The sequence below is a fragment of the Bubalus kerabau genome, chromosome 18 (assembly GCF_029407905.1).
Source record: "Bubalus kerabau isolate K-KA32 ecotype Philippines breed swamp buffalo chromosome 18, PCC_UOA_SB_1v2, whole genome shotgun sequence".
Lineage (NCBI taxonomy): Eukaryota > Metazoa > Chordata > Mammalia > Artiodactyla > Bovidae > Bubalus > Bubalus kerabau.
In genome coordinates this window covers 25,593,705-25,613,432 of record NC_073641.1, presented here as the reverse complement: position 1 = coordinate 25,613,432, position 19,728 = coordinate 25,593,705, and the positions used below count along the sequence as shown (strand labels likewise).

Sequence of the window (19,728 nt, the reverse complement as noted above, 5' to 3'; positions counted from 1 at the left end):
AAGTCACTTTCCCCACTTCATTAAGACATTATACCCATATCAGTCCTCGTATCATCACCTCAGAGCCTGTCATTCAACAACCTGTTTATTCTTTGGCCTTGTTAACAACAGGGAGGTTCTCTTCCATTGTCAGTTCAGTTCAGTAGCTCAGTCATGTCTGACTCTTTGCGACTCCATGGACTGCAGCACACCAGGCTTCCCTATCCATCACCAACCCCCAGAGCTTGCTCAAACTCATGTCCATTAAGTCAGTGATGCCATGCAACCATCTCATCCTCTGTTGTTCCCTTCTCCTCCCACCTTCAATCTTTCCCAGCATCAGGCTCTTTTCAAATGAGTCAGTTCTTTGCATCAGGTGACCAAAGTATTGGAGTTTCAGCTTCAGTATCAGTCCTTCCAATGAATATTCAGGACTGATTTCCTTTAGGATGGACTGGTTGGATCTCCTTGCAGTCCAAGGGACTCTCAAGAGTCTTCTCCAACACCACAGTTCAAAAGCATCAATTCTTCGGCACTCAGCTTTCTTTATAGTCCAATTCTCACATCCATAAATGATTAATGGAAAAACCATAGCTTTGACTATATGGACCTTTGTTGGCAAAGTAATATCTTTGCTTTTTAATATGCTGTCTAGGTTGCTCATAGCTTTCTTCCAAGGAGCAAGGGTGTTTTAATTACATGGCTTCCACTGTCAATATTTGTTTACTGTAAATCTTTCCTGCTAGACTAAGCTCCATGAAGATAGAAATCAGAGCTGTCTTGTTCACTGCTGAATTCCAAGCACACAGCATAATGCATACTATTAAATAAAGTGTTTTTTCATCTCCATTAAATGGAAATATTGAGGACCACTAGCAGGCCTGTTTTGGAGAAGGAAATGGCACCCCACTCCAGTATTCTTGCCTAGAGAATCACATGGACAGAGGAGCCTGGTGGGCTGCTGTCCATAGGGTCGCACAGAGTCAGACACAGAAGCGACTTGGCACGCATGCATGCATTGGAGAAGGAAATGGCAACCCACTCCAGTGTTCTTGCCTGGAGAATCCCAGGGACCAGAGGAGCCTGGTGGGCTGCCATCTATGGGGTCGCACAGAGTCGAACACGACTGAAGCGACTTAGCAGCAGCAGGCCTGTTTGACTTACAAAGGAACTAACAAGGACAATAATATGTCTGGGAATCATATATAAAAAACAATCAGAGGATGTTTTTCTGAGAGAAAGTATTTGTTGGATGAATAAATAAAGGAAAATGGTAATAGCTATCTTAAAATACAAGAAGATCAAACACAGAATAAGTAAGATTAACAATTCTGAGATTTGGGATGAGGAACTGACTCTGCTACTTATTAGTGGCTTTTTTGTCTTTTTAAAAGAATTTTATTATTGGAGTATAATTGCTTTGCAATGTTGTGTTAGTTTCTATATAACAAAGTGAATCAGCTATATGGTACACATATAGCTATACGGTATACATATAGCTGATCCCCTCCCTCTTGAGCTTCCCTCCCAACTGCCCACACATCCCATAGAGCACCAAGCTGAGTTTCCTCTACTATAAAGTATCTTTACTCTAGTTAACTATTTTACACATAGTAGTGTATTTACATTAGTGTGGCTTTATTCAATGTTACTGGGCCTTTGTCTGCTCATCCATAAATTGAAGGCATTAGACCTTTTGGGTTCCAAATATTCTCTTTCATCCATGTCTAATAGCACTCCCAATGTAGAAAGTAGCCCAAGTGTGCAGTAAGAAAGCAATCTGAGGTCCCAGATCTATCAATATATGAATGAAATTAACTTAAAAAAAAAAAAAACATACTCTAATAATACTAAGAGATCTAGCAGAGCTCCATTACATAGTTGAACTATATCAAAAGTAAGCAAACCATATAACCCATAGGGCGGCCACTATCTATGTAGTAAATAAAGTTTCATTGAAACATAGCTACACTGGTTTGTTCAAGGACTGTCTATGATTCTTTTTTTCTGTTACAAAGGCAGAGTTGAACAGTAGCCAATATATGGCCCACAAAGCCTAAAATATTTATTATCTGGCATCTTAAGAAAAAGTTTGCTGATCCTGGATCATCTGATTTAAAGGGTTCATTTTACATTATTATACACTGAAGATGAAAAGAATTGCATTAAAATGCTCTTAAACAGAGTACTGGGATAAAACACGAAAAAAGAGTAAGTAGAGAAAATAGATCAAACATGATTTCAATTCACCTCCCAGTAATTATACTAGCTTCTCTCTCTTTAAGCTACCGGATAGCTCATCTTCCAATCACTGAAACCTGGTATTTCAAGAATGCACAAGATAAAACAAGCATTAAAAATTTAACACGCACCTGCCCTCCTTCACTTTTTGTGCATTCCCTCGGCATATGTAGTTTTCAATGTAACCATCACTGCAGTTGATTTTTGACCAGTCTGGGTCACAAACATCCAAGAAGTGAGGCCGCAGTCTGCCTATCGAATACTTGGCAATATCAGTCAGGGACTGACTAGCAGCTGCACCAAATAAAAATGTTCCAATGGCTTTGTAAATAGTGGCTATGTAGTTATTCCTGATAAAGGAATTCGAGTGCAAGAGGCTAAAATAAACAGACAGGGTTTCTCCAACAATCATCTGAAAAAAAAAACAAAACAGAAAAATAATGTTAAAGCAGCATCCAGGCACATCAAACAAAGTAAAGAATAGAGAAGAAAATGGTAAATCATAATAAAATGTTTGTTTTAAAAATACCTCCCTCTCTTTTTCCTTTTCAAATGGAGAACAACTTAGGATTCCTAATTCTAGACCACAAAAAAGGTGTCCTCAATTGATACTGCTCACAGAGCATTGACAAAGCCTAAATAATTCCAAAGTCTGCCTTGAAACAATAAGGCCTTACTTCTTGTATTCAAATAAACCAAGCCTTAATAAGTAGACAATGATGTACCATGGAGTATAAAAACAATGGCTTTTCAAAGAATACAGACTTTCTGATTAGAATATCCCTTACATAAGCACTTTTACCTCAGAGTCTGCATTTGCATCAGACATTATTACTTTGAACCAAAAATATTCATCATGTTAAAAAACGTAAAACATTTTTAAGAGAAAAAGCTAATCTAATAAAAGCAGGGATCTAACACTGAGGTTAAAGGGTACAGAGGGCAGAGATCAGCTGACAAGGTCTCCCAGTCCTGCCTCTCCAGGAAACCTTTAGGGCTGGCTTCCTTAACAAGTCTCATTAAAAGACCAAATACATACTTGATGTTCTCCTCCAAGGAAACATTTCAAGTGACTCCTTCCTCTTTATTTTTCACTGACTTTTGTAAAATGGGAGTCATAGCCTTCTCAGATACTAGTAGTGTGTGTGTGTGTGTGTCTAAGTGCAACCCAGTATAATGGGTTTAAAGGCATAAAATGGTTTTCAAGTACTTTACAAATTCACAGACCAATATCCTAAGAAATCTGAAAAAATACTGAATGGCAACATTATAAAAAAATAATAAGCCACACTCTAGCTACCTGAGACCAAAATAAACACTTAAAACAAAAAATTCTGCTTGCTAATTTATATTGGGCATGGATATAAATCACAAAGTTGTTTCACTTAAAGAGTTTCACTGCTTCATCTTAAATTTATATAAACAATTTTAAAAAGCATTCAAACATTTCCATTTAGCAACTATTAATTGTCTTTGGGGGTGAGATAAATGGTTGTCTCCCAAAAGGGATTTCAAGAACCTGATATCAAAAATTCTTTCTTCATCTGGCTCAATGGCTCCTAGAATTCCATAATTACAATGTTGTAACTTTGACATCTAGACTATGAACTCCACAAAACCATGAATTTTTAGTTGAATAGAAAGCCACCACCACCACAGAGGCCTAAAATAGCTGGTGGTCAATAAATTTCAATTCAAGGTGCTACCTCTTGGGTAAAAAGTAAACATTCTTAAATATATTAAACCCCACAGAAATATATTCCTCGTTATAATCCTTAATGTGGACGACTTAATCAAGCCTTTGCTGAGCATAGGTCTCACAGGAGAGGAAAACCACATTCACTTCTGGGGATACCATACCTCCACAAGTGTGCTTAGGGTACTCCCTGGTGACAGTCCTAGAGGCCTTGAATTAAAGTATATTACATCTTCTCAGGCCATTAAGGTGTTCCAGCAACTGCCTTGATAGATAAGCAGCAAGACAAGGTATCTCTAATGTTTTGTTATGGAGATAACCTTCAATAATTTGAAATATATACCAAGTATATTAGTCAACCACAATTTGAGCAGTGAAACTTACACTTTTCAGCTGTCAGTTCTTCTTGTGTAAGCACTCAACTACTTTCTAAAAACAAATATTAATTTTTGTGAGTCTTCATAGTCATAATGATCATTGTTTAGGGCCACCTAGACTCTGGTTCTTGCCACTGATGACTGAAAATCAATTCACTAGTAACATTCAGTGTACTGGACACAGATTAAAAGTTGACCTACAGATGTAGAATATGCTGAAACTTAACCCTTAACACTTAACCCTTAATTCTTAACCCTTAACCCTTAATAACCCTTAACCTTATTCTGAAAGTTAACCCTTAACCTCAGAGGGACTCTAAATCTAACAAATGCTAGGTCAAAGTACATCATTTTTTTTTAATTATGTATGCCATCTGTATTGAGAGAAATAGATAACAGAGACATTCTAAATCAAATGCAGGGAGATGTCTGTGCCTTCCACCGACACATGACAGCCATATTTTTATTTCATTTTAAAACCTTATCTTGCCCTTTGAGCCATTTAGGCCAACTCAGCCTCTGGTGAAGTTCACACTTAAACTAACTGCTCTAATTGTAAAGCTGGGATTGCTTGTCAAACATTATTTAATCAGATTAAGGATAAATTATTAAAGTACTAAAGATGATGTTTGGGGGAGTAGAACAAAATACTTTTTAAGATCAAAGCTAGTAGCTATCTAAATCAGAAGGATTTAATCATTTAAAACCTATGTACCAGAGTATTTTCTCACCATCTTTATATCTCTGTCAACCAAGATAATTTTATATGTCTCTATGCTGTCACTCTAGTTATGTGTCTCCCACTCAGGACCCACCTTCCTAAAAGAATAGTCTAAAATCACTCACTGCCATACTTCCACTCCTTCCTAAATATCTCTAAATACCTCTAAACCCTTTATTCTACTGAATAGCTCTCCAAAAAGTCAAAATGGTAACATCAGATCAAAGAGATTTTTATCAACCCAAATCCTAACTTCCCAGTAATATATGACATCACTGACCATTTTGTCCTTATTGAACTTCTCCCTTGGCTTCTGTGATACTATATTAATTCTGATTCTTTACCAGGTTCCCTCAATCACTCATATATTTGTGGATCACTTGCAAGTCACATCAAAGGCCTGGTATGAAGTCCCAATCATAGTCCTGATTTTTTTTAAAGAAATGATTTACTTTCTAGAAAACAAAATTAAACATAAACAAGTCTAACCATGTGCTACCTGAAAGAAGTTGAGTTAGTGAATAATCTGAAATTATGTTAAATTAGTACATAAAACCACTGCCAGTGTGTGTCTTTGTTGATATAGTTGAAATGAAAAAAGTACTTGTACAGCACTTTTAAACAGTCTGTTCTTTTTACACTCAACTTAGACTTCCCTTGTAACTCAGTCAGTAAAGAATCTGCCTGCAATGCAGGAGTCCCGGGTTCAATCCCTGGGTTGGGAAGATCCACTGGAGAAGGAAATGGCAACCCATTCCAGTATCCTTGCCTAGAGAATCCCATGGATAGAGGAGCCTGACAGACTACAGTCCATGGGGTTTCAAGAGTCAGACACAACACAGCAACTAAACCACCACCACACTCAACTTACTTGCTATTTCGTAAATATAAAGATAACCTTTTCACAGGTGACGGTGAAATAATCAAAACTTCCAAGTTAATAAAATATACATAACAAGTTTTTCCTAACTGAGTGTCTATGGATCCTGCACTTGCTATGCAGGCTGCACAGCACCCTGTCCTCTGGCAGGCCTCTGGTCTGTAGCAGATTTCTGTAGTTTTGCTCGGGCAGCATCCTTCTTACTGAGACACAAACAAAAGTAGAATTGAAAGACAAGTACATTTGTAGCAGCATTTGAGTACTTGAATCTTGTCTAAAATCAGCTATTATTTGCAGAAAAGTCCTGCTAAAATTTTTATATGTAAAGAGCTATTAATCTCTCAGAAATACATACTTAAAAGAGTCTACTCGTACTCCCTCTTTAATAGAAGGATCATAGGCTTTCTTTCTTTTCATAGTAAAAACTTAGTGTAAAGATCTGTCTAGATTAAATGGGCCACTGATTTTTTAAAACTTCACTATATTATAGGAGAGTCACCAATATTACTACATAATCACTCCAGTTTCATTTCAGCATCTAGGACATGCCAGTGTCCATGGCAACGGCAAGGATAACAAGATGAACAAGGCACCATCTCTGCCTTAAGGAGCTCACAGTGTTGCGAAACAAACATTTGTATAGCAGAGATGTTCTTTTATTAATTATACACCACCAATTAGGAATTGATTAACTTTTAGTGCTAATAAGGAGCTGTGATTATTCTGCAATCAGACACTAAATTTCTACATCGAGAAGTTTTGCTTTGTTTTTTAATAAACTTCAGAACAGACAAGATATATCTTTTTGGTTATTTATCTTTTTGGCCTATCTCCTGGATGAGACCATATTATCTGCTTTTAGTATAAATCTTATTTCTAAAATTACAAGATATATAGCATAAAATTAAAGTCATAGAATCTCTGAGTCAAGAGATAATAAAAATCATCTAGTCAAATCACTTGAAATCTTCTCCCCAACCAGAGCACATTCTCTAGGCATTCTCACCTGAAATCCTAGAAAACAGTAATTATTAGTTTTAATACCAGTAAAAATGCTTTCATATTCACTTTTAATTATGTATAGAACTTAGGCTTTTCTCCCCTATTTCTGCCATTATCTAAAAATTCTTTAAACTAAATATGGGTTAAATGAAGCCTTTTAACACCTGTTAGTAATATTTCTTTTCTAGAACTCAGTAACTAAGAGTCAGTTCATAAACAGTCTCAATAAATCATAAAATAATATCCTAAGTATAAAGTATGCTAAAAATACATTGATACAGTATTCATCTATTGTATTATTACTCAAACAATAGCAAATTAGAGCTAAAAAATATCAGTGACTTGGAAAAGATTAGCATAAAACCATATGTATTTAGTAAGGTTCTTCTAATTATACACTGTTACTCTTTTAGCCCCACTTAAAATAGCTGAGATTATTTTGATCAAATAACATAAAAAGTTAAAACACATGTTTTAGAGGGTTATACATTTAATTGTTAACAGCTAACACAAAATTAAAGCCAACTGCCCAAAAGTGATAAACTTGGAAAAGTGGATTTAACTTACAACGATAATACTGAATGGAATGATTATTCCACCTAATAACGGATAAGGTATGGTGTCTTCTTTGTAAGGGTACTTGATGGACTCATCATTACAGAATAATCCTCGTTGGAAGGGGGTATGCCTTGAAGTAAGAATTGCAAAAGGCAATCCAGCTAGCAAAAGGAATAAATGAAAATATCATTAAAAAGGAATATCAAAACTAATTAATGGCAATAATTATCCCAGAGATCATCTTTAAAAATATGTTTGCCATGAAAACAGTAAGAGCACATGGAAAAAGAAAATGCAGCAACACATGCAACAGAAGTTAGAAAAATTACAGCTTAGGGTAAAGATTTTTTTTCTACAAAAACAATGCCTTCAAGTCCTCTATTAACCAGTTTAATCAAGAAAAACTTCTTCTCTTTGTTTCTACCCAAATACACCAACCTGATTTCAGAGGAAGAAAAATCTCTTCTCATGCTCTTGTTGTCATTTAATCATAGGGTTTCCAACACTATTTTCAAACCACTTTGTCAGGATCTTTTCTTCAAAAAGAAAAGCAGCATTCTGACATTCTCCATTTTATCTTGATATTACTTGATATTACTACCATATCACAAGTCATGGTCACTGGCTAAGTTATCAGAGTATCTAAAGATTATCCGCTCATTTCTGTACTGTCTATGGCAAGTTTAGAACTGCTATGAAAAGGAGTGCGAACTTAAACCAAGTTTCTAAAGAAAAGATGGACAATGAAGTGAAGCACAAAAGCACCTAAAAGAGCTCTCTCTTTTGTCTTCATCAAGATCATGCCTCACACTCATCACCTAAGATGTCTAAACTTTTACCTAAAGGTGAACTTTAAGAATTCAGTCCTCCTTTATTTCATCACTGCATCGAGCATCCCGATTAAAACGGCAGCATACTGACTAGAACTGCTTTCTAAGAGAGCTTAGCAGAAACCCTCAGCGTGAGTTCTGCTTCAGGACTTTCCCAAGGATGGACCCATTCACCCAGCAGTAATACCATAACCATTTAGCTAACATACTCACTGGATATTCAAGTGTTCTTTCCATGAAACACCAAGTCTTGACAACCATTTACAGTTCTCATCAACTCCACTAAGCCCTAAAGACTCAAAAACAACCAAGCTTCTGACACTCTGCCTAATGCATAGACTACAAATATCAAATGAACTGCCTGATGCGTCGACTACAAACATCAAATGTGTTCAATCTTCAAGGGTCAAATGAAAAGGGGAAGCCTGTTCCTGGTTCTTTTTATTTATCTTTCTATTTTTCATTAAACTCTGAATATATGAACCAAAGTTTATTTCTTTGTATTAACCAATTTGTCATGCTATTAACCCACTAGGAGTCTTTATGATGTGAGAAGTGACCAAGAAGGCAGAGTAGGAAGACCATGAGCTTGTAAGCTCCTTCTGCAGGCACAGCAAAATTACAATTATTTACAGAGCAACTACCCATAAGAGTGAACTGAAAATTAGCAGGAAAGATCTTTTACAGCTAAAGATATAAAGAAGGAATCACAAGATAAGCAGAAAGGGTGAAGTATGGTCATCACCCATATTTCCAGGGTATACAACCCACAAATGGGAGAATAAATTACAACTGCAGAAGTCCTCCCCAAGGAGCAAAGTGTCCTAGCTCCACATCAGGCCCCTCAACCCAGGGGTCTGCACCAGAAAGAACTCCCCTCCTACTGCCCAGACTGTTTGGCTCTGAAAGCCAGCAGAGCTTCCTTTTTGGAGAATCAGAGAGTTGTGGGAAATAGAGACTTAAGTCTTAAGAGAGCATACACAAAATCTTATATGTTCCAAGATCCAGGGCAGAAGCAGTAATTTAAATGGAACTTGTGTAGGACCTACTTGCTCATCCTGGAGAGCCTCCCAGAGAGGCAGAAGGCAACTGAAACTCACTCTGAGAACAAAGATGCTGGCAGCAGCCATTCTGGGAAACTCATTCCACCCCCAAGACACAGGTGTTGTTAAGTGTCACTTTAGAATCCTCCCTCTAACCAATCAGTGAGAGACCAGGCCTGCCTACCAAACAACACCAGCTCTGGGATGCACCAGGCCAGGCAGCTAGGTGGGCAGGATCACCAGCAGGCTGACGCTATAGAGAACTCCCTGAGCCCCCACCCAATTCAGGACATGACCCCACCCACTACAGGACCCAGGTCCCAGCCCCACCTACAAGCGGGCCACCACAGCACTGGGACCACTGGAAACCACACACACACACACACACACACACACACACACACACACACAGAGCTAGTCATCTGACCCAGCCCCATCTACCAGTGAGCCAGCACTAGTCCCAGTCCTGGCCTCACACACGGGGTGTCAGGCACCAGCCCCAAGATCTGTGAGGCCCCAACTCCACCCACCTGTGGCAGACACCACCCTTGCGACAACCAAAGCCCTGCAGTCACAAACCCTGGGCCCAGGAATGCCCACAGAGGGGCCAACGCTAGCTGCAGAAACTTCAGGCCCCACAGCAAAAGACTCCAGGACCTCATTCCACCCAACAGTGGGCCAGCACCAGCCCCATGTCCTTTTGGGCCCCCACACCAGCCACCAAGCCCCAGAACCACCACGGCCACCCACAGCAATTTGTGTAAAGTCCTGGCCCACCCACTAGTAGTCTGGCACCACCCTGGACACCCAGGGCCCTGGTCCGCCCAACAGCAGGCCAACACCAGCTCCAGGACACCTTAAGCCTCTGAGCCAGCCATGTCAGGATCCAGCTCCAACCACCTGCAGGGCAATACCAGGACTGGAGGCCATACAGCCAGCCAAGCCATGACCCAGCCCCACTCACCACCCAACCTCACCCACCAGCAGCTGGTAGCCTTCTCATAAGACAGGATCTGGCAATCAGTGGGACCAGGCCAACCACACACACCAGTAAGACAGCCACAGCTGTCAATCAGGCACAAGAAACAGACCTATGCAGCCCACATAGAGGGTACCCATTAAACATATAGCTCTGGTGATTAGAGGGGAGTATGCTGCTGGGCCATGTAGGACCTTTCCCACATAAAGCCACTTCTCCAAGATCAGGAAATATAACCAACCTACCAAATACACAAAAATATAAACAGTGAATTAGGCGAATTGAGGTGACAGAGAAATACATTCCAAATAAAGAAATAAGATAAAACCCTAGAAAAAGAACTAAGTGAAGATAAGCAATCTACACCCACCCCCCACCCCCCGCAAAAAAAAAGAATTTAAGGTAATTATCAGAAAGATGCTTGAAGTACTTGGGAGAAGAATGGAAGAACAGAATGAGAAGTCTTTTACAGAGTTGGAAATATAAGAACCAAACAGAGCTGAAAAATACAATAACTGAAATAAAAAATACTCTAGAAGTAATCAACTGTAGATTAGATGATACAGAGGAACTGGCAGACAGAATTATGGAAATCAGTGAAGGTGAACAGAAAGAAAAAAAAAAGAGGACAGTTTAAGGGACCTCTGGGAAAACATCCAGGTCCAGGAAGCACAGAGAGTCTCAAACAGGATCAACCTAAAAAGAATCACAACAAGAACATTATAATTAAAATGGTAAAAATTAAAATTAAAGAGAGAAAATTGAAAGCACTATACTAAAAGCAACAAGTTACATACAAGGGAACCCCCATAAAGCTGTCAGCTAATGTCTTGGCAGAAACTCTGCAGGCCAGAAGAGAGCAACATGATGTATTTAAAGTGATGAAAAGTAAAAACCTAAAACAAAAAATACTCTACCCAGCAAGGCTTTCACTCGTATTTGAAACAGACCTCAAAAGTTTTACAGACAACCAAAAGCTAAAAGAGTTCAACACGAAAAGAACTCAACTCAACATCAGTTTCTACAGGAAACCAGCTTTACAAGAAATATTAAAGGGACTTCTATAAGTGGAAAAGAAAAAGCAACAATCAGAAAAATGAAAACTATGAAAGGAAAGGGGGCTTCCCCGATGGCTCAGTAGTAAAGAATCCGCCTGCAATGCAGGAGACGCAGATGAGGGTTCAATCCTTGGGTCAGGAAGGTACCATAGAAGAGGAAATGGCAACCTGCTCCAGTATTCTTGCCTGGAAAATTCATGGACAAAGGAGCAAAGAGTTGGATACGACTGAGTGACTGAGCACACACGCATGCATAAAAGGAAAATTCTCATTGGTAAAGGCAAATATACAGTAAAGGTGGTAAATCAACCATGTTTATAAAGCTAGTACGGAGGTTAAAAGACAAAAGTAGTGAGGTCATCTATATCCAAGGTAAGTAAAGGGATACACAAACCTGAAGAATATAAAATATGACATCACAAACGTTAAGGGGGTGGATAATAAAGATGAAAGGTGGTTAAAATGCATTCAAACTTAAAAGATCAGCAACTTAATCCTGGTAACCACAAACCAAAAATATATAATAAATACACAAGAGAGAAAAGAGTCCAAATATAATACTACAGGTAGGCATCAAATCACGAGGAAAGAGAACAAAAAAAGAAAGAAACAAATAAGGACCACAAAAACAACACCCAAACAATTAATGGAATGTCAATAAGTACATGTGCTGCATGTTAGTTGCTCAGTCATGTCTGACTGACTCTTTCTGACCCCATGAACTGTAGCCTGCCAGAATCCTCTCTCAATGGGGTTCTCCAGACAAGAATACTTGAGTGGGTTGCCATTTCCGCCTCCAAGGGATCATCCTGACCCTGGGATCAAACCCACCTCACTTACCTCTCCTGTATTGCCAGGCAGGTTTTTTACCACTAGCACTACCTGGGAAGTCCAATAAGTACCCACATATCAATAATTACTTTAGATATAACTGCTTCAATCAATAGACAAACTATTGAATATATACAAAAAGAAGATCTATATATACACTGCCTACTCTTCAGATCTAAAGACACAGATTAAAAATGAAGACAGGCTCTTCAATACATGGTGTTGCGAAAACTGGATAGCTAAACTAAGAAGAATCAGTTCAGTTCAGTCGCTCAGTCGTGTCCGACTCTTTGCAACTCCATGAACTGCAGCACGCCAGGCCCCCCTGTCTATCAACAACTCCACAGAATGTGGTCCACTGGAAAAGGGAATGGCAAACCACTGCAGTATTCTTGCCTTGAGAACCCCATGAACAGTATGAAAAAGCAAAAAGATAGAACACTGAAAGATGAACTCCCCAGGTCGGTAGATGTTCAATATGCTACTGGAGATCAGTGGAGAAATAACTCCAGAAAGAATGAAAGGATGGAGCCAAAGCAAAAACAACACCCAGTTGTGGATGTAACTGGTGACAGAAGCAAGGTTCGATGCTGTAAAGAGCAATATTGCATAGGAACCTGGAATGTTAGGTCCATGAATCAAGGCAAATTGGAAGTGGTCAAACAGGCAATGGCAAGAGTGAACGTCGACATTCTAGTAATCAGTGAACTAAGATGGACTGGAATGAGTGAATTTAACTCAGATGACCATTATATCTACTATTGTAGGGAGGAATCCCTTAGAAGAAATGGAGTAGCCATAACAGTTAACAAGAGTCCAAAATGCAGTACTTGGATGCAATCTCAAAAACGACAGAATGATCTCTATTCATTTCCAAGGCAAACCATTCAATATCATGGTAATCCAAGTCTATGCCCTGACCAGTAATGCTGAAGAAGCTGAAGCTGAATGCTTCTATGAAGACCTACAAGACCTTTTAGAACTAACACCCCAAAAAGATGTCCTTTTCATTATAAGGGACTGGAATGCAAAAGTAGGAAGTCAAGAAATACCTGGAGTAACAGGCAAATTTAGCCTTGCAGTACAAAATAAAGCAGGGCAAAGGCTAATAGAGTTTTGCCAAGAAAACGCACTGGTCATAGCAAACATCCTCTTCCAACAACACAAGAAAAGACTCTACATGTGGACATCACCAGATGGTCAACACTGAAATCAGATTGATTATATTCTTTGCAGCCAAAGATGGACAGCCTCTATACAGTCAGCAAAAACAAGACTGGGAGCTGACTGTGGCTCAGATCATGAACTCCTTATTGTCAAATTCAGACTTAAATTGAAGAAAGTAGGGAAAACCACTAAACCATTCAGGTATGACCTAAATCAAATCCCTTATGATTATACAGTGGAAGTGAGAAATAGATTTAAGGGACTAGATCTGATAGAGTTCCTGATGAACTATGGACGGAGGTTCATGATGCTGTACAGGAGACAGGGATCAAGACCATCTCCAAGAAAAAGAAATGCAAAAAAGCAAAATGGCTGTCTGAGGAGGCCTTACAAATAGCTGTGAAAAGAAGAGAAGCAAAAAGCAAAGGAGAACAGGAAAGATATACCCATTTGAATGCAGAGTTCCAAAGAAGAGCAAGGAGAGATAATAAAGGCTTTCTCAGTGATCAATGCAAAGAAATAGAGAAAAACAACAGAATGGGAAAGACTAAAGATCTCTTCAAGAAAATTAGAGATACCAAGGAAACATTTCATGAAAAGACGGGCTCGATAAAGGACAGAAATGGTACGGACCTAACAGAAGCAGAAGATATTAAGAAGAGGTGGCAAGAATACACAGAAGAACTGTACAAAAAAGATCTTCATGACCCAGATAATCACAATGGTGTGATCACTCACCTAGAGCCAGACATTCTGGAATGTGAAGTCAAGTGGGCCTTAGGAAGCATCACTACAAACAAAGCTAGTGGAGGTGATAGAATTCCAGTTGAGCTATTTCAAATCCTGAAAGATGATGCTGTGAAAGTGCTGCACTCAATATGCCAGCAAATTTGGAAAACTCAGCAGTGGCCACAGGACTGGAAAAGGTCAGTTTTCATTCCAATCCCATAGAAAGGCAATGCCAAAGAATGCTCAAACTACCACACAATTGCACTCATCTTACACGCTAATCCCTGGAGAAGGAAATGGCAACCCACTCCAGTATTCTTGCCTGGAGAATCCCATGGACGGAGGAGTCTGGTAGGCTGCAGTCCATGGGGTCGCAAAGAGTAGGACATGACTGAGCGACTTCACTTTCACTTTACATGCTAGTAAAGTAATGCTCAAAATTCTCCAAGCCAGGCTTCAGCAATATGTGAACTGTGAACTTCCAGATGCTCAAGCTGGTTTTAGAAAAGGCAGAGGAACCAGAGATCAAATTGCCAACATTTTCACTTTCATGCATTGGAGAAGGAAATGGCAACCCACTCTCTAGTGTTCTTGCCTGGAGAATCCCAGGGGGAGCCTGGTGGGCTGCTGTCTATGGGGTCGCACAGAGCAGGACACAACTGAAGTGACGCAGCAGCAGCAGCAGCTGGATCACTGAAAAAGCAAGAGAGTTCCAGAAAAACATCTATTTCTGCTTTACTGGCTATGCCAAAGACTTTGACTGTGTGGATCACAATAAACTGTGGAAAAAAGAATCAAACTCACACCAAAAGAATGCTCTCTCACACCATGCACAAAATAATAAAAATGGATTAAAGACTTAAGTGTCAGACCTGAAATCATAACACTTCTAGAAGAAAACATAGGCAGTAAGCTCTTTGACATCAGTCTTAGCAACATTTTTTTTAATATGTCTCCTCAGGCAAGGGAGACAAAAGCAAAAATAAATAGGACTACATAACACTGAAAAGCTTTGCATAACAAAGGAAACTATCAACAAAACAAAAAGGCCACCTACCGAATGGGACAAGGTATTTGCAAATGCTATATCTGGTAAGGGGTTAATATATAAAGTATACAATTCAATATCAAAAAAAATATATCTGATTTTAAAATGCCAGAGGATCTGAACAGACATTTTTCCAAAAGACGTATGGATGGCCAACAGACACACTGAAAAGATGCTCAACATCACTAATCATCTGAGAAATGCAAATCAAAACCACAATGAGGACATTCTTCGTGGTACAGTGGATAAGAATCTGCCTGCAATGCAGAGGACATGGGTTCAATCTCTGGGAAATGGGTTCAATTCCCATTTTCCCATGGGAAAATTCCACAGGCCTCGGAGCAACTGAGCCTGTGCACTGAGCCTGTGCACCCCAACTCCTGAAGCCAGCACACCTAGAGCACGTGTTCCTCCACAGGCGAAGTCACCACAATGAAAGGCCACAAGGAAGAATAGCCCCCACTCGCCTCAACTAGAAAAAGCCAATGCGAAAGCAATGAAGACACAGTGCAGCCAAAAATAAAATATATAAATAGAATTTTTTTAAAGATGCTCACAAGGTTCCCAAAGCTATATTTCTAGTAAATGCAACATTAAAAAAAAAATTAAACTGACTTTGCTAACCATCCCTTATACTACTTATCATATCTGAATTCAGATTATACTCAGATTTACCAAATAGTCTGCATGCAGAGGGAGGGGTGAAATTCCCAAGTCTTTAATACAAATACCACAGTTTGCAGCATAAACTTTTGCACTTAGCAGTATACACTGTGGAGGTTAATACTCAGATCTATAATTTTAATTGCTGCCAGCTGTAAGTAATAATTAAATGCTCATCCTTCAACCAATAACCATACTCTTGGCTCAATAAGCAAATTTATTTCATATTTACAAAGAACCACCACTTCTAGAATTCATTTAACTTATATATAATAATGGAAACTTGCAATGTCTACAATGCATATTTCTGAATTGGTTGAAGGTTCAATTAGCATTTCTCTTAGAGGAAGAAATGATATGCAGTAAAGAAATTAAATCCCTATGATTAAATGTCCAAAACTCAGTAGGCCTTATTTTGAAGAAAAATGTGTATTAATAGACCCAACTATATTGAAATATGTTCTTAATCATATCCATTAACATTGTTTTTTTCCCTTGGACCATAAAAGAAATTATTCTTAGATTTAGAAAAAAAAACTGTGTGAAACAAAATAACAAACAAGTATAGTTAGTCCATTTTAAAAAACAGGAATATTCAAGTGGGCAAATATCAAGTGAATCTCTAGTGCAAGGAATTCTGTGAGAGAATACAAGGAATACAAAATTGAATAAGGCACAGTACATAATTTCAGCAGAGAATAAACAGATGCAAAGAGCTATGAAGTTTCAAAAGAGAATAAGAACTGGTGAAGCTCTAAGTGGTGATATTCAAAAAGATGCTGGTTATCAGAGTCAGAATCTCAATAGAAGGCGTCTGGTATAGAGACAGAGATTTGGGAATATAAAGTATCCCTGAAGCCAAAGAAGTAAAAGAAACTGTGAAGATGGACATGAAATAAAAAGAACTGAAAAGGGAGGCATGAGGCAATAGCAATATTAAAGGGATGAGCACAGCAAGAGGATCCACTGAGGCAGCAGCCTTGGTGGGCTGGGAGGGAAAGTCAGGAGAAAGCAGTATCATTGAGGCCAAGTCCGAAGGCAGCATTTCAGGAGGTGGTGATTGGTCCACAGTGTCCAATGGGTTTTCAACTGCCAAACTTAGTAAAAGTGGTTTCAATAAGGAAGAAGGGATGGAAACCAGATCACAGAGTTTTTAACAAGGAATAATTAAAAAAAAAGAGCATGAATCTACCACGAATGCACACTATCCTTCTGAGAGTTTAAGAGACTATATTACAGAAGGCCTCAGAAATATTTTAAACTAATACTAATATTTGCAATCTCTCATATAAACCCATGAGATGTATTACAAAGTCACTTGTTTAGTCACTATGTCTGATTTTTGTGATTCCATGGACCATAGTCCACTAGGCTTCTGTCTGTGGGATTTCCTAGGCAAGAATACTGGAGTGGGTTGTTATTTCCTTCTCCAGGAAATAACAGACACAGAGCTCAAACCTGCGTCTCCGGCACTAGCAGGCGGATTCTTTACCACCAAGCCACCAGTGAAGCCCAGATATGACAAAACCTTAGATTAAAAAAAGCTTGTTAGGTTTTGCATAGTTTCATTTTCATGAATAAATAACTAAATAAATAACTAATAAATAAATAACTAAATAAACGTGAATGCAGACCACACCCTCCCCCACCAAGAAGGATGGAGAGGAAGACTAAATCAACAATTGTTCACTGACCCACTTAGGGCTGAAAATGATGAGCTAGTCCAGAGTCCTGCTCTGGAAAATCTGGAACTGGAACAAAGACTGACTCAGAGCTGGCAAACAGCACTGGTCCATGCACAAGAAAGACTGGCTGCAGAAGAGGTTGAGACAAAGCAGGTCTCCAAAGAAAACTGAAGTGCCTAGTCTGACTGGAGACTGAGAAAAGGTGAAAGCAGCTTTGGTTCCCCGCTACCAAAGGGCTGCACTGATCTTGCTATTTGGGGGTTGTTAAAGCACCTTGTATGCTTTCAACAAAAGTCAATTTTTCTTAAGCTGGTCATAGAAGGATCTGCTCCTTGCAACCAACAGAGCCTAACTAAAACAATTATAACCATTCCCCCTACTTAGAGAGCATGTAGGTTATTGTTTGATTGCCCTATATAAAGCGATAATGAACATTTCTAAAAACCAATCCTTTTTTGCATTTCTAATTATTTCCTTAGAATATATTTTCATGTGAGATTATAGGCCAAAGGATATAAACATTAAGGTCCTTGATAAGCTATTCAGAAAAGTTATTTTAACCACCAATTTATTCTACCAGCCACAGTATACAAATAATACTTTAGTTTATAAAATTCATTTTCATTTCCTTTGAAAAAACAAATGAGGTACAATTTATATACCAAAAAATTCATCCACTCTAAATACATAATTCAATGATATTGGTAAATGTATAGGGTTGTGCAACCATCAGCACAATTCAGTTTTAGAACATTTCCATTACCCCAAAAATTCCCATGAGCCCATCTGCATTCCACCCTTGTTCCCACCACCAACCCCAGACAACCACTCATCTGTTTTCTGTACCTACACAGATTTGTCTTTTCTGAACATTTCATAAAAATGGAATCATACAATGTGTGGTATTTTGCTAGTGGCTTATATCATTTATTGTTGTTACCGTTCAGTTGCTAAGTCATGTCTGACTCTTTGCAACCCCATGGACTGCAGCACACCAAACTTCCCTGTCCTTCACTATCTCCCAAAGTGTGCTCAAACTCATGTCCATTCAGTTGGTGATGCCCTCCAACCATCTCATCCTCTGCCGCCCCTTTCTCATCCTGCCCTTGATCTTTACTTTTGAGGTTCATCCATCTCGTAACATGCATTTTGTTTCTTTTTATTGCCAAACAGTATGGTATTATATGTATACGTTACATTTGGTTTATCCAGTCACCAGTTAATGGATATTTGGGTTGTTTTCAGTTTTTGTCTATTATGACTAGTATCTCTAAAAACATTCGTGTACACGTCTTTGTGTGGACATTATTTTCATTTCAAATGAGTAGACTCCCAGGAGTGGAATGCCTGGGTCATGTGGTTAAGTTTATGTCTAACTTTTTAAGAAATTGCCAAACTGCTGTACCACTTTACATTCCTACATTCAGCTTTTTAATATGCCTAAGTGGCTAATCATACTAGCCCATTTAAGAATTAGATTCTATTCCAAGTAAACTCACACTCTCCCACAAATAAATATAGCCTTCCACCTTCTGTAAGTGAATATTTGTAATGGTTCAAAAGACAGGTGGTGATATGTAACTCATTGTTTCCTCAAACTAAATACCACAAGAATACTTCTCCATCCTTTTACGAGAGACAGGAAAAGACAACATGAGATCACAGTCACACAACATCTTCTTCAACTTCCTCTTGCACAAATAATCAGGATCTTGAAACCATAATATTAATGCTAACAACTGTGTTAAAAAGATTGGGGACAGAGTGTCTAGCAAAACTGAGAAACTAAGGTTAAAAACTTTTTTACATGTGAAGGGAACTCTTCCACTGAAAACTACACAAATGCCTCCAGAAATATTTTTAAGTTTCATCCATGGTATAGCACAGATTGGCATTTTGTTCCTTTTTATTGCAGAACAGTATTCCATTATGTATACATAAAACCTATCAGTTGCCCAGGAGAGAGTGGCATGCAGCTGCAGAGTCATTAATAGCAAATATTTGAGGGTTCCATTGCCTCAGAGCTAACAGCAGTAGGCAACAGCCTGAGAAATCCTAACACAAAGATGTTAGGCACCTCCAGATTTGCTGCAAAGTCTGGTACCACACCTCCACAGCCTGGGAAGATGGAAACACCCTACTAGGAGACCAAAAGACCTCAAACAGACCACAATGGACGATGGCCATTTGTGAACTATATGACAGATCATATTCTATTCCTAATGCATGAACAAGAATGGA

The 19,728-nt window shown here is 38.8% G+C and overlaps 1 protein-coding gene across 2 annotated transcripts in view; it reads right to left on the bottom strand.

Annotated features, from left to right (window-relative positions):
- Positions 1 to 19,728, bottom strand: part of PLPP1 (phospholipid phosphatase 1) — a 104,652-nt gene that overhangs the window by 34,834 nt on the left and 50,090 nt on the right. Inside the window, exons 2-3 of one of the 2 annotated variants that reach the window (XM_055555235.1) lie at positions 7,464 to 7,615; positions 2,352 to 2,632 (exon numbers count right to left, since the gene is read on the bottom strand). In XM_055555235.1, the coding sequence (XP_055411210.1) occupies positions 2,352 to 2,632; positions 7,464 to 7,615 (433 nt within the window). The remainder of the gene's footprint in view (positions 1 to 2,351; positions 2,633 to 7,463; positions 7,616 to 19,728) is intronic. The other variant, XM_055555236.1, reaches the window with a different exon arrangement.